The sequence below is a fragment of the Tenrec ecaudatus genome, chromosome 1 (assembly GCF_050624435.1).
Source record: "Tenrec ecaudatus isolate mTenEca1 chromosome 1, mTenEca1.hap1, whole genome shotgun sequence".
NCBI classification, from domain to species: domain Eukaryota; kingdom Metazoa; phylum Chordata; class Mammalia; order Afrosoricida; family Tenrecidae; genus Tenrec; species Tenrec ecaudatus.
Window position 1 is genome coordinate 23,961,374 of NC_134530.1, and position 13,244 is coordinate 23,974,617.

Consider the following 13,244-nt stretch of genomic DNA (forward strand, 5'->3'; position numbering starts at 1 on the left):
TATTAAAACAGACTATTATTTCTGGGCTGGGTGGACCTGGCACCCTTGTCAGAAATCACCTGATCCCAGACATTAAACAACTCTTTTTAAGTGGACATGTACATTGCTTCAAGATAAGGTGGTTTGGTTGTTTTGTTTTTAAACCATACGGAGATGCCCACCTTGGTCAGCTATGCTGCACAACAAATAAACTACCATATTAGTGGCTTAAAATAAAACCCATGTTGCATCTCAAAATTTCCATGGGCTGAAATCTGATACATTCTAATGATGTGACAAGAGGCTACCGTCAAGTACCAGGCTGGGGCACAGCCCCAACCCCCAAGCAGCTCCTTCCCCACCCATGCCCGAGAGCAGGACATTATTACACTGATGGGCTTGAGGCACCTGGGGTATGAAGGGGTGTCCCAGCTGAGACGTGGCCCTCCCTGGAGCCTGGACAACCCTGTTCCCCCTCCCAGAGTGTACCACAAAGCCCCGGTGTCTGAGGGCCAGGGGGCTGGGCTTTAAGCCATTCTGGCCTCATGCCCCTGTGCCCCTGAACAGGGTGAGGGCAGCTGGGTACAGACCCAGATTTGAGGCTGCCTGACACATCTTGCTGGACAGAAGGGCCAGTGGCTTCACCTCCCAGGCTGAGAGGGCAGGTGGCAGCTCTCGGGGGTCTTTCAGAGGCACCCTTTCCTGGGTCAGAATATAGCAGAAGACGGGCCAGTGTTGGGCCAGCCCAGCTCCGTGTGTTGCCTCTGGCTTCGGCTCTCGTTGCTCTTGGACCTGTGAGGCTTTGCACCACGACACTGGCCAAACGCTGGGCTGCCAGCCTACCACCTGGCCAGATCCTGGTGGCCAGTATGCTCCGCCACCCCCTGCAGAGGCCTTTTCAGAACTGTACCCCCTCACGGCCCATCATTACCCATCTCCTGTCGTCTGTCCTGTGACGGGCTGAGCCCTGAGGATGACAGGGTAGGAGACAAGCGAGGTGTGGCGGGCATGAGTGACCCTCTCAAAATCCTGAAGGTCAGAGCACATGGCCTGCTTTCCCAGCCTGTTCCCCCTGAACCGGCCATGCCCACCGTGCTGACGGAGCCTGGAGAGTCCCACGTAGCCAAAGACCACTCAAGGCGAGTCATTGGACTGCGGGTGAGAGGCTTTATTTCACAGAGGTGAGGGGAGGGGGGAGCCAGGACAGAGGGCAGCAGGCGGGACAGGAAGGGCTGGCACTCAGGGTGGAGCTGTGGTGGGGGAAGGGCTGCCCCCAGGCCTGTTGGGAAGGAAAAACAGGGACTGGCTAGTGAGGACCTGACAGGGATTGGGGGTTGGGGGGGGGGGGTAGGAGCTGGGCACGGGGATGAGGGCCCCTCCCTCTGGGCTGGACTTGGGCTCGGCCCCTCCTGGCTCCCCTCCAAGAGCTGCTGCGCCTCAAGCTTGCTGGGCCGTGTGGCCCTCAAATCTGTCTGCCCCAAGCCAGGGGAGGGGCTGGGTCAGGAAGGGCAGTGGACGGGGCCAAGGGGGTTGGGCAGCGCAGGGTGGGGTCCACGGTGCATGGAGGGTGGCAGCCACCTGAGTGTTCAGTTCCTGGCAGCTATGACAACGGAGAGGGCTACGCCCCCCAGGGCAACGGCAGTTGCTCCAAACAGCCACTTCCACGGGATGGACTAGGGATAAAAGGGGGAGGGGAGGAGCGGTTAAAGGGAGGGCTGTCAGGCAGCCAAGGCTCACCAGCCTCTGGGACCTCAGCTCATCACAGCCTTCCAGCAGCCCCCTGCCTCTTCATGCCTTTCCTGGCTCCTTATAAACTCCTACTCATGCGTCAAAACCTAAGTCGAATGTCCCCTTCTCCAGGACACTGCCCCTCTCTGGAGTCCCTCTGCTACTCACTCCTGGTCACACAAGGCTGGGGCTCCTCTGACCCAGCACCAACCAGCCAGCATGGCCAAGGAGGACTTCAATGGACCCCAACCCCTGAGTTAGCTTCCGTGTCCAGCCCGGGCTGTGCCCTCCACCTGGCGCGACCTCCCAAGCCCCAGCCCCGTCCCTTCCAGAGCCCGCTGTCCGAAGCTCACCCAGGCACCCTTCCCGGGACACTTGGCAGGCAGCTGGCTGGGGTTGCCCAGCATCTTCCGGTACAGAGCGGTCTCAGTGTTCCGCTGTGCCGCGTGCTTCTTCACCAACTTGGAGAGCTCTGCGTGGATCGTCTGTGGGGGTGATGGGGGGTGAGTGGGGCCACCACGCCAATGTCTGCACATGGACTGCCTTTTTGGAGGTGCAGTCACTTGGGGGCTGGAGGACCCTAGGGCCAGGCTCTACCCGTTCAGCCAGGAGGAGAGGAGGGAGACCGAGGGCACGGGCAACAACCATGCTCAGGGCACACCGCTTGGCCGGCGGGCACTCAGGAGGGTGGGCCCATCTAGGAGTCAGGCGGGTCCCAGCAGGCTTGCCGATGCCCAGTTGGCAACACCTGAGACAGCCACAGAAACGAGCAGACTTCCCAGAACGCCTCACCTTGTTGGACGGTTCTAGCTTCAGGGCCGCCCGCAGGATGGGGATGGCCTCGCTGTACTCTCCTTGCTGGGCCAGCACCTGGGGGGAGAGGGACACATCCTCAGGACCCTGCTTCCACCCCCACGGGTCTGTCACAGCCTGGGCCACGGTCCCTCTGTCCCTTGCCACCTCAGCGGGCCAGCTTGTCCTTGGCTCCCAGTGCATAGATGCTCCTTAATGCCCTCCCTTGGCCCGAGGATCCCGTCTCCGAGCTCACAAAGAGCATCTTTGTCCTCTCCATGCCTCTGCCCGGCCCTGCTTGCAGCGGGCTCACGGAGCCCCCGCTCAGGCCACTCAGAACCATGCCTGCCACTCTCCCGCCTGCACCTCCATTTCCCGATCCCGCGGGCCCCTCGCCCACAGGATAGCTGTGTGGCAGACCCAGATGCAGCAGTGGGGGACACACAACCCCGCCGGCCACGGGGTCAAACATGGCTCCTGCAGCCCTGTGTGTGGCATCAGGGGGTGACACGAGAACCTCGAGAAGAGGGGGCAGGGGGACAGAGTGGAGGCAGGCGCCTGGCTGAGCTGGGGTGGCAGAGGTGACCTGCGGAGGTGACAGCCACGCAAAGACCAAAAAAGGCCAGGGAGGACAGCACATAGGCACACCAGGTGACTGTCACGGGTGCAGTGGTGCCTGGCCACGTAAAGGCCCGGAGTGTGCGCACGCGTGTGCGTGTTAGTGTGCGTGTGTGGAGCCACGGAGGAGAGGATGGCATCCGAGGGAGGTGACAGTCACGGAGGGCCCTAGGCCCGAGCAAGTAGGGAGAGCCAGAGGACCCCAGGAATTGAGTTTGAGTGGCCCCTCCCACAGGTGGCTGTGAGCCAGGCCACACACCTCCAGGTGCCCCCCCCGCCCCCGGCACCCACCTTGCCCTTGCGGAAGAGCGCCTTGATGTTGTCTGGCTGGTGCTCCAGCACAAGGCTGCAGGAGCGCAGGGCGGCACGGTAGTGGTCCAGCTTCAGCTGCGAGGCGGCCAGGTTGTTGAGACACTTCACCTTCAGCTGCAGCAGCTCCTCCTCCTCCTCAGACGTCATGTCCACTGCGGGCGGGCGGGCGGGCAGCTGGGTGTCACCGCCACGTGGCGGCTCCGCGCCCACCCCTCACTCTCACCCAGCTGCCCCGGGGGTTCCTATAAAAGCTAGTCAGGCACCCCGGGGCGAGGGAGGACCCAGGGACCAGGTTAACACGCGGCCAGAAGCTGCCCTTCCCCAGACGTCTCGGAGCGGGCCCTGCAAGAGGGAGCCTTGGGGTAGGTGGCATGGATGCCAAGTGGGGTGCCCCCTGCCTGGTGACGCTGGCACCAGGGGGGTATCCCACTAGTCTGGACTGCATCACAAGCCTGGAACAGGCTTGAACCTGAAGGCCCGGGGTTGCTCCGGCATCTGGTCTCTCCCAACTCTGGACCAGTCTAGGACAGAGCTCAGCAGGCAGACTGCGGCTTGTTTGGTGCCTGCACGTGGCTCCCGGCAAAACTGGAGAGCTTTAAGCCTATTGTGCAAAGACTGGTGATGTGATTCGTTTGTGAAAACATGATTTACGGCAAGTTCTTGTGAAGGGTACGATGGGCTCTTTTGCCTCACAAGTTTGCCGGGCCCTGGTCTAGAACATTCCAAGCCACTGGTGGTCTCCGGCTGGCTCCCGGGGCCCCGACAGTGGACCGAGTGGCAGAGGCGGGGGATGCGATCTCGCGCAGTCCCGGGGCAGGCGGGCGGGCGGGCGGGGCGGGCACCTTTGGCGCTGGAGGTGATGGCCTTGATGGCGAGGTCGTAGGAGTTGGCGGCCAGCACGAAGTCGGCCCGCTGGTAGTGGGCGTTGCCGCACTCGCGCTTCCGGTTGGCCAGGGCCACCCGCTCCTGCCCGGAGAGCATCTCCAGGTCAGGCCCATCCTCGGCTGTCTGCAGGGTCACCTCCAGGCACAGCGCTGCGTGCGGGGGGATGTAGGGGCTCCTGCTGGGGAGCGTGGGGCAGGGGTGGCACTCAGCCTTGGCGTCCCCTCCCCCCACACGCACCCCTGGCCCAGGAGAAGTGGACTCAAGGCCTGATGTGCAGCCGCTGAGCCTTCCCTGGTAGAGGGTGGGGAAACAACTCCCGGTCCCCTCCTGGAACTGTTTCCCCAGATCATCCAGGCAGGTGGATTAGGGGGGAGGAGGAGGAAGGTGTCTCACCTGCCCTGGGGGCCATAGCAGTACTTGGAGTCAGCGGTGACCATGGCAGTCTCCCCCACGTCCATGAGCGGGACACTGAGATCCAGAGCCTGGGAGGAGGGCAGCAGAGGGTCAGAGGTGCCCGGGCTGGCCCCAGCGCCCCCCTGGCCCGCCCAGACACCCACCTGAATGACGTCGCAGTCGCCCAGGGTAAACACCAGCTCTGGCTCCTCCTGCACCCTCGTGCCATTCTCCAGAGACGTCTGCAGCCGCACGGTCACCACCTGGCCCTTGGCTGGGCGGCTCGACCCAGGCGGGCCTGGGACAAGTGTCTTCTTCCTCAACTGTCCATTCCCTGCAGGGCGGGAGCACAGCCTGTCAGCAGAGGCTGGGAGGGAGGACTCACTCTCCGCCGTCCCGGGCTGGACACTGGGCCGAGTGGGCCCAATTACAGCTGCTGGTATGGAGAACTGCCAGGCTCTTTTGAGAAAACCAAAGGTCTACTAGCATCAGGGCTGAGAAATGGCTCCCAGCCAGCACCAACAGGACTCAGTTTACCTAAACGGACAATGGGGTCCTTTTCGGGGCTTCCTTGAGCAGAGCACCACACTGCGCATTTGTCTCTCACACAGCTCTGGGGGCGAGTTAGAACACCGCTCACCCGCCGCTTCTGATGAGCCTCCAAGAAAGCCACAGCGGGGCGTGCCGCCCCTTGTCCCCACCAGAACCAGGAGCGACTGCGTCAGCACCAGCTCGTGGGGCCAGTCAGGGTGGGACTGAGCAGCACCGGAGGGTGCGCGAGGTCGGCTTTCTCAGACACCCAGGAACAGGCCTCTCTTCAGCAGTGTCGCTGGTGGCCACCAAGTTGGCAGGTGGCAGTGGAGCTGCTGCCAGTCAGCCTGCTCGGGCGAGATCACGCACAGTAGCAGGAAACACGGCCCAGCCCCACGCTGTCCCGCGCATGTTCTGGGCTGCACTGCTGTGCTCCACAGGGCTTTCCTGGGCTGATGTTTGGAGCAGGGACTGGATCGCCAGGCCTTTCTTCCGAGGCGCCGTGCGTGGTGTAGTCTCACCCCTCTAGCCTTCCGGTTCAAAGCTGAGCACCTTCGCTGAGCACCATCTGGGGACTCTCCAGCCGCAGCCACTCCGGGCCACAACCATCATGAGGGGGTGGGGGAGGGGGGCTAGAAGCAAGAGCTCAGAGAAGATCCATAGGCTCCCCCTCCTCAGGGTCTACACAGCGGAGCCTCGGACCAAGGCCTAAACCTGCAGAGCACGTTGGACCGACCGGCACCTTCATCAGGAGCCACCGAGTTTGGACACTTCCCGCACAGTTCCCGCTGTCAGGGTGCACCAGTTTCTGAAACAGACCCCAACTCAGCGGGTCTCAACCTTCCTCAGGCCTCGACCCTCTCATACCATTCCTCAGGGGGTGGGGACCCCCAACCATAACATTACTTTCGTTGCTACTTCCTCACGGTCATTTTGCTACCGTGACGAGTCGTCATGTCAACATCTGACAGGCAGGATAGATTGTCAGTTATAAACTGAGCATCATTTTAGGGTAGTGATCAATCACAAAACATCATGTAATTATATATTGTGAGATATTTGTTTTCCAGTGGTCTTAGGCGGCCCCTGGGAAAGGGTCTCTAGAACCCCCATAGGGGTCGCGACCCACAGGTTGAGAACCGCTGCCCTAACTAAAGCTGAAAGAGCGTTAGGTTGCATGTGTATTCTAGAATGTTCTGGATTTCTGCGCTGTCCCCCAGTTTGTATGTGCCCCACATCCGGCCTGAGGATCTTGCATTCAGCTTGCGGTACGGCCAGGTGCTGCTGGCCAATGACGCCACCTCTTGGGGCCTGGGTTTCCTCGTCTGGAAAACAGAAGCCACAGCTGGGCCCGAGAAGGCGGGTCTGAGCAAGACAGACCAAGCGTGACAGCCTGTGGTTCAGAGGGCAGCAAGAGAGCGGCCCAAACTCTGACCCAGTCCGGGGGCCAGGGTGACCTCGCCGGCCAACAGCCCCCACCTGTCAGCTTGTTTCCCCATCTGCAAAACGGGGCTTTGGTGGGAATCGCGGCCTCCTGTGGGGACGCAGGACTCCCTCAGGGACCTGGGCCCTGACTCAGCACTGCTGTTACCTAACTAGACGTCACCTAAGCAAGTGTCGGGCTGCTAGCTATCGGGTCGGTGTTTCAAGCTCCGAGGGAGAAAGCTGTCTGTGTATGTAAAGCCGTACAGCCTCGGGAACTCTAGAGCAGCGGTTCTCAACCTGCAGGTCGAGACCCCTTGGGGGGGGGGGGTGCAGTTTGAAGGACCCTTTCACAGGGGTTGCCCGATTCATAACAGCAGCAACATTTCAGTGAGAAAGTACCAAGGAAAATAATGTTCTAGTTGGGGGTGGGGGGTCACCACAACATGAGGAACGGTATGAAAGGGTCACGGCATCAGGCAGGTTGCGGACCACTGCTCCAGAGAGTCGCTAGGAAGCCGTGTGACTTGATGGCAGTGGGTGGATAAGTCCCTGGAGAGGCAAAGTGTGACCATGCTGGGAGTTGGAGGCCACCCAGAAGGGTCTGGGGGGGGGGGGGAGCCGCCGTCATCGCCATAGGGAGGTGCCGCTGAGTCAGGTCCCACTGCGAGTGACCTGACCGCCAACAGAAGGACACACACTGCCCGGGCCTGCGGGTTCTGACGCTGGAGCCCACTTCTGCAGCCACTGTGTCGGCCCCTCTCGTCCAGCGCCATCCTCTGTGTCGCTGCCCCTCCATGTCACCAAGCATGATGCCCTTCTCCGGGGCCTGCCAGTCATCTTTTCGAAAAATCCCCCATTGAGAGCCCTCTGGGCGCAGTGCTGTCCTGTTGCACGTGGGGTTGCCCAGTTTGAGGACCAACTCAGCAGCAAGTGGCTCCTCGAGTTACCCTCTGACTCGGATCCCATTGGAGAGAGCCCTAGTGACGTAGTGGTTATGCACTGGGTAGCTGGCCACCAGGAGGTCAGCAGTTCCAAACCACCAGCCTCTCTGAGGGAGAAAGGAGAGGCTTTCAAGAGGTAGCCTCAGACACTGGCAAGGGCAGTTCTGTCCTATAGGGTGGCTATGAGCTGGCATCGCCATGGCAGTGGCTGAGAGGTGCTGTCGGGACAGACTCGGCAGAGCTGTGTTTGTTTTGTTTTTAATTTCTCGTCGCAGGCATGTTTTTGCTAGTCACTGGAGTAACATTAGAAACAAGCCCGTTTACCTGCCTCAGTCCAACTTGGTCCCCCGACAGTTGTAGGAAGCGTGCCAGCACCTAGGGCCTCCAGGAGTACAAAGGGTTAAGCCCTTGCCTAACAGATAAAAGGTTGCTGGTTGGAAAGCACCCAGGGGTGCCTTGGAAGAAAGGCCGGGCCTATAGCGTCTGGGGTCTTAAAGGCTTGCAGGTAAACAAGCGGCCATCTGGCTCAGAAGCAACAAAGCGCACATGGAAGAAGCACACCAGCCTGTGTGACCACGAGGTGTCGAAGGGATCATGTATCAGGCATCAGAGAGGAAAAATCCTATCATTGTGTGCTCACCCCCTGATACAATCGTGAAGACAAATAGGTGCATAAGCAAATGTAGTGAAGAAAGCTCATGGTGCCTGGCTATCAAAAGATGTAGCATCTGGGGTCTTAAAGGCTTGAAGGTAAACAAGCGGCCATCTAGCTCAGAAGCAACAAAGCCCACATGGAAGAAGCACACCAGCCTGTGCGATCACACGGTATCAATAGGATCAGGTATCAAGCATCATCAGAACAAAAAAATCGTATCATTGTGAATGAGGGGGAGTACAGATTGGGGACCCAAAGCCCACCTGTAGGCAATTGGACATCCCCTTTCAGAAGGGTCTTGGGGAGAAGAGCCAGTCAGGATACAATGTAGCAACAATAAAATACACAACTTTCCTCTAGTTCCTAAGTGCTTCTCCCCACTCCCCTCTACCATGATCCCAATTCTATCTTACAAATCTAGCTAGACCAGAGGATGTACACTGGTACAGATGGAAACACAGGGAATCCAGGGCGGATGATCGCTTCAGTGGTTTGAGTGGTGATACTGGGAGGGTAGAGGGAGGGTGGGGTGGAAAGCAGGGACCGATTGATTACAAGGATCTACATATGACCTCCTCCCTGGGGGACAGACAACAGAAAAGTGGGGGAAGGGAGACATCAGACAGTGCAAGATATGACAAAATAATAATTTATAAATTATCAAGGGTTCACGAGGGAGGGGGAAAAATGAGGAGCTGATGCCAGGGGTTTTAAGTGGAGAGCAACTGTTTTGAGAATGATGAGGGCAATGAATGCACAAATGTTCTTTACACAATTGATGTATGCATGGATTGTGATAAGAGTTATATGAGCCCCTAATAAAATGATTTAAAAATAAAGAGGGGCCGAGCCGTCTGCTTCTGCAAGGTCACAGCCTTCAACCCCGAGGAGCAGTTCTACACTCTGTCCACACAGGGCGGCGAGAGCGGGGTAGTCTCAGAGCTGCACCGTTCCTGCCATGGGTCGGAGTAACGCTGGGCCTGCCCCTAGGTAGATGTTAGTGTGAACGAGTGTGCAGACCACAGCACTGGCAGGACGTACCTCCTCCACAAGGGTCACTACCATGCAGGGAAGCTGGGACAGGGCACAGGGGCCCTGTGATGTGTGGGCTGGGGGACTTCTTGCCTGCAGGACTTTTCTTTAGAGCCCGGAGAAGGACAATAACCCAATAAGGGGGGGTGGGGTGCTTAAGAAAATGGACATTTCTGCCTTGATCTCAGGATGTGTTGGAGAGGAGGCTACACTTGGCAGATATGGCTAGGAAGATGCGTGGGGGCTAAGGACACCAGTAACACAAGACACAGACAGCCAGCACCCCTCGGAGGCTCAAGATCACTGCCATTACCAGAGCTGGGGCTGCTGAGCCTGACCAGAGGTGGGAAAGGAGGCTTAGCGGGCAGTGAGCCTGCAGCCAAGTACTTCCCAAGTAGAGCTTTCCCTTACCCAGGATGTCCAGCCACTCGTCCGGGGTTGGAGCTGGGGCAGGCTCAGGTTCCATGGAGGCCAAGAACTCTCGGGCCAGGGCCCCAGGTTGCTCTGGCTCCTCCGGTGGGGGCTGCCCCATGTCCTCCAGCGGCGGCAGCTCACTCAAGTCATTGTCATTCTCGTCGTCCTCCTCTTCTGCATCCTCCACTCCATCCAGCACCTCAAAGTCCTCCAGTGGCGGGAGCCTGGCAGGTAGCGGGGCGGCAGGCTCAGGGCCCACGGCAGAGGGCTCTGCACAGGATGCCATGCTGCCGGGGAAAAAGGGATGGGGGTAAGGACCCTGCCCGGCCCCTCCAGTTTTCCCATGCATCTCACATGCTCAGTGACTCGGCGCCTCGGTTTGCTCATCTAGACAACGGGTATAACAACAACCCTAACATCAGAATTTTGCCAATTTAGTGTGTCTGGCTCTGAACAAGCCAGCAGGTTAACACCCCTGGACACGGACGGACACACACACACACACACACACACACACACACACAGCAGGTAACACACACAGCAGGTAACACACACACACAGAGAGAGAGAGAGAGAGAGAGGAGAGAGAGAGAGAGAGAGAGAGAGAGAGAGAGAGAGAGAGAGAGAGAGAAAGTAAAACCCAGAGCCCAGAGAGGCTAAACCATTTGCCCAAGGTCACAAAGCCAGCCAGTAGAGGTGGGATTTGAACCTGGGGCTCCACAACCCAAAAGGGGGGGTGGGGATTTGGGGTGGGCAGGTATGCTTAAAGCCCCCAGTAGAAGAAAGATAACTCTGTCTCTTGGGAGCCCCATTCTCTGAAGGAGCCCTTTGCCCACACAAGTAAGTCACCTCCAGCCCGGTGACACCTCACCCCAAAACAACTCCAAGTTCCTTGGCGTTCCAGGCCGTGAGGCTTCTAGGGCCCCCTCCCACACCAGGGAGCCAGGCCCAGGCCCCCCAGGAAGTCCCTTCTCCCCGGCTCGCAGGCAGGCGGCTGGGGCCACACCAGATCCTGTGCCTTCCGTGGCCCCGGGCCTGTTGGGAGCCCTAGCGGTGCAATCGCAACCACCGCCGCCCAGGCCCCAAGGCCCCAGGCGCCCCAGGAGATGGGCCCTCGTTCTAGTCGCCAGCACTCCCGCTGACCCTCCACCTGTCCTCGGTTCGGACCTGCTTCCCAGACCCTCCGAGCTCCTGCCCCCACAATGCCCTGCGCCCGCAAATCCGACCTCCTCCGCCCCAACTACCGCCCCCGGCCCAGGCCAGCCCCCCACCATTCCCTTGCCCGGTGAGCCCCCGAGTCCACAGACGCCTCTTCTCGCATCCCACCGCGCTCGACGCCCCCTGCTCAGGCCTAGCCCCGCCTCAACTGCTCCCCGGGGCGCCCCCAACGCCCCCCGCCCGGCTGACGCCACCAGTCAGGGGCCCTGACCCCCCGCGCGCTCCTCGAGGGCCCCGGCCTGGTCGCATCTCGGCCGGCAGCCCCTCGCCAACTCTGGTAGCCCCCCAGCCCCGACGGCACCCCGACCCCTCCGCGCCCCCGCCCCGCCCATTGCCCGCTGCCCCGCCGCGCAGGCCCGGCCCAGCCCAGGCCCAGGCAGCGTCTCAGTCCGGCGCGACCCCGCCGGCGCCCCAGGACACGTGCCTCCGGCTCCGGGACCCCCACCTGGGGTCCTGCGCCCCCCTCCCCGCCCCCAGCCGCGGCCGCCGCGCCTCGGGAACCAGGCTCGGGCCCCGGCCCCGCCCCCTCCGCGTCCATTGGCTGCCGCCTCAGCGACCGCCGCCTCCATTGGCCAGAGCGCGCATCCGTCTCACGCTCAGGCGCCGCCCCCTTCCTGCTGGGCCCCGGGGGGGGGTGCTCTTAAAGGAGCCGCGGCCGCGGGGAGACGGAGGAAGGGGGCAGGGCGCGGGCAGGGCCAGCGGGCGGGCCGAGGGCCGGAGGCTCGGGCTGGCCGTGCGCGGCTGGAGTCCCTTCCTGCTGCCGGCCCAGAGTGGCCCTGCCGGTCGGCGAGATGGGGGTCGACTTGCCTCCCCGCAGCCCCCCAGGGGGGCTGTCGGGCGGGTTGCGCTACAGGTGCTTCCTGCCGAGAGTCAGAGCCGCGCCGGGCTGCAGGGTGCCCCGCGTGAAACCTTCGTCCCCGCTGCACTGGACGGTTGCCTGGGACACCCAGTGGGCAGAGGCGCCAGGCTGATGACTGAGCAGCCCGGGGCGCTCTGTGCCCCGCGATTAGTCCCTGCGGGACCGTGATAAGGTACCCGTGGCCCCCGAGAAGGTGGCAGCCTGGATTAGATGCGTTTATGGATTTTTCACTTTTTTTTTTTTTGGAGGGGGTGTTGACAATCCACTCTCCCTGTTTTTATTCCCTTGGCAGCCCCCCTCCTTCTGGAATGTTTGCCCATTCGTCTGTGCCCTGTTCCCATGGACGGATTTCTTCTTTCCTGTTTTGTGTCCAGCACTGGCTAGGATGCCCGGCACATCCAGACACTCAAAATGCTCATTGAAGAAATGAAGGACTCAGACACTGGCTCCCAAAGGCAACTTCCATCGCAGATCCAGGTTTTAATGCCGTCCCTTCCAGGAGACCTTCCTTGTCGTCCTCAAAGCGAAGTCCTTTGTGTGCCCTGTTGCCCCTCTCTGACCTGATGAACGTCCACTTCGTAATTTATTCACTTAGGTTTGTACCAGGATCCGATTAAAACCTCTGCCTCACCCACTAGACTTGGATACCCTAACGTCTAGAAAGAGTCTGGTTTTTGCTTTTGTTTCCTCGTGCCTGGAGGAGGACTGGCACCGAGCAGGTGGGAGGGACTCAGGGAAATTGTAACAGGAAAGGCAAAAAGGGTGACAACCGGCAAGCCAGCCGGGGCAGGGGTGCTGGTGAACACTGGGAGGATGTGGTAAAGAGCCAGCGAAAGGCATCGTGTAGAACCAGGGTCAGTCTAGTTCTGAGGGATTTGGACACTTTTCCACCGATCTCTGAATCTCAGTGCCCTGGGTACCTACCGGAGGGATCATGGTAAAAAACAACACCTCTAACAGCAATAATACATATTAAGGACATCAACGGCAGTGATATTAACAATGGTTGGCTCCCAGCAAGCACGTGTGGTATATGCCAAGCATGACTGTAAACACCTTGCAGGGGTTGAATGAATCCCCATGTTCCCCACATCAGGAAAATACTCTGACAGTCGGAGACCATGTCATCTACCTGGGGAACAGAACCTTTTATTATCATGACATGAGCCTCTTTTCCTGGTGCTTTCTGCCTCAACGTGGACTTTGTCTGATGGACACCATTCACTCATTCTTTTGCTTCGTGTTGTAAATGTTCCACCCGTTGCCATCTTTCTCTCCCCCACTTTCCAGCTCTTTAAATTTGTGCCCTAGTGTTTGTTTTGTAAGCTGTATATTGCTTCTGGTGGCAGTGGGCCAATCTTTGTCTTTTAACCTTGGCATTGGAGCTATTAACATTTAGTGTAATCATGGGCATCTTTGGACTTCGCTTTGCTTGTTACGTGTTTTTACTATAAGCTCCTTT

At 59.7% G+C, this 13,244-nt stretch overlaps 1 protein-coding gene across 6 annotated transcripts; it reads right to left on the reverse strand.

The window, feature by feature from the left end:
- Positions 1–1,132: 1,132 nt before the first annotated feature.
- FKBP8 (FKBP prolyl isomerase 8) lies at positions 1,133–11,750 on the reverse strand. 6 transcript variants are annotated; one of them, XM_075549041.1, is made up of 10 exons: positions 11,348–11,444; positions 9,703–9,992; positions 4,872–5,041; positions 4,708–4,796; positions 4,272–4,492; positions 3,409–3,581; positions 2,500–2,577; positions 2,061–2,192; positions 1,558–1,652; positions 1,133–1,258 (listed from the first exon to the last, which is right to left on the reverse strand). In XM_075549041.1, the coding sequence occupies exons 2-9, from the start codon at positions 9,989–9,991 to the stop codon at positions 1,566–1,568; spliced, it is 1,239 nt and encodes a 412-aa protein (XP_075405156.1). In that variant the 5' UTR covers position 9,992; positions 11,348–11,444; the 3' UTR covers positions 1,133–1,258; positions 1,558–1,565. The 6 variants fall into 6 exon arrangements, with proteins under 6 accessions (XP_075405156.1, XP_075405155.1, XP_075405157.1 ...); XM_075549040.1 differs by lacking the exon at positions 11,348–11,444 and adding an exon at positions 11,731–11,750 and having other exon boundaries at positions 1,133–1,652; XM_075549042.1 differs by having other exon boundaries at positions 1,133–1,652; positions 4,272–4,489.
- Positions 11,751–13,244: the final 1,494 nt, after the last annotated feature.

Coding starts and splice junctions, on each gene's coding strand:
- FKBP8 (XM_075549040.1), bottom strand. CDS start 9,991: ATGGCATCCTGTGCAGAGCCCTCTGCCGTGGGCCCTGAGCCTGCCGCC. Junction 2,578..3,408: donor CGCTCTTCCGCAAGGGCAAG/GTGGGTGCCGGG, acceptor CTCTCCCCCCAG/GTGCTGGCCCAGCAAGGAGA. Junction 2,193..2,499: donor AGCTAGAACCGTCCAACAAG/GTGAGGCGTTCT, acceptor TCACCCCCACAG/ACGATCCACGCAGAGCTCTC.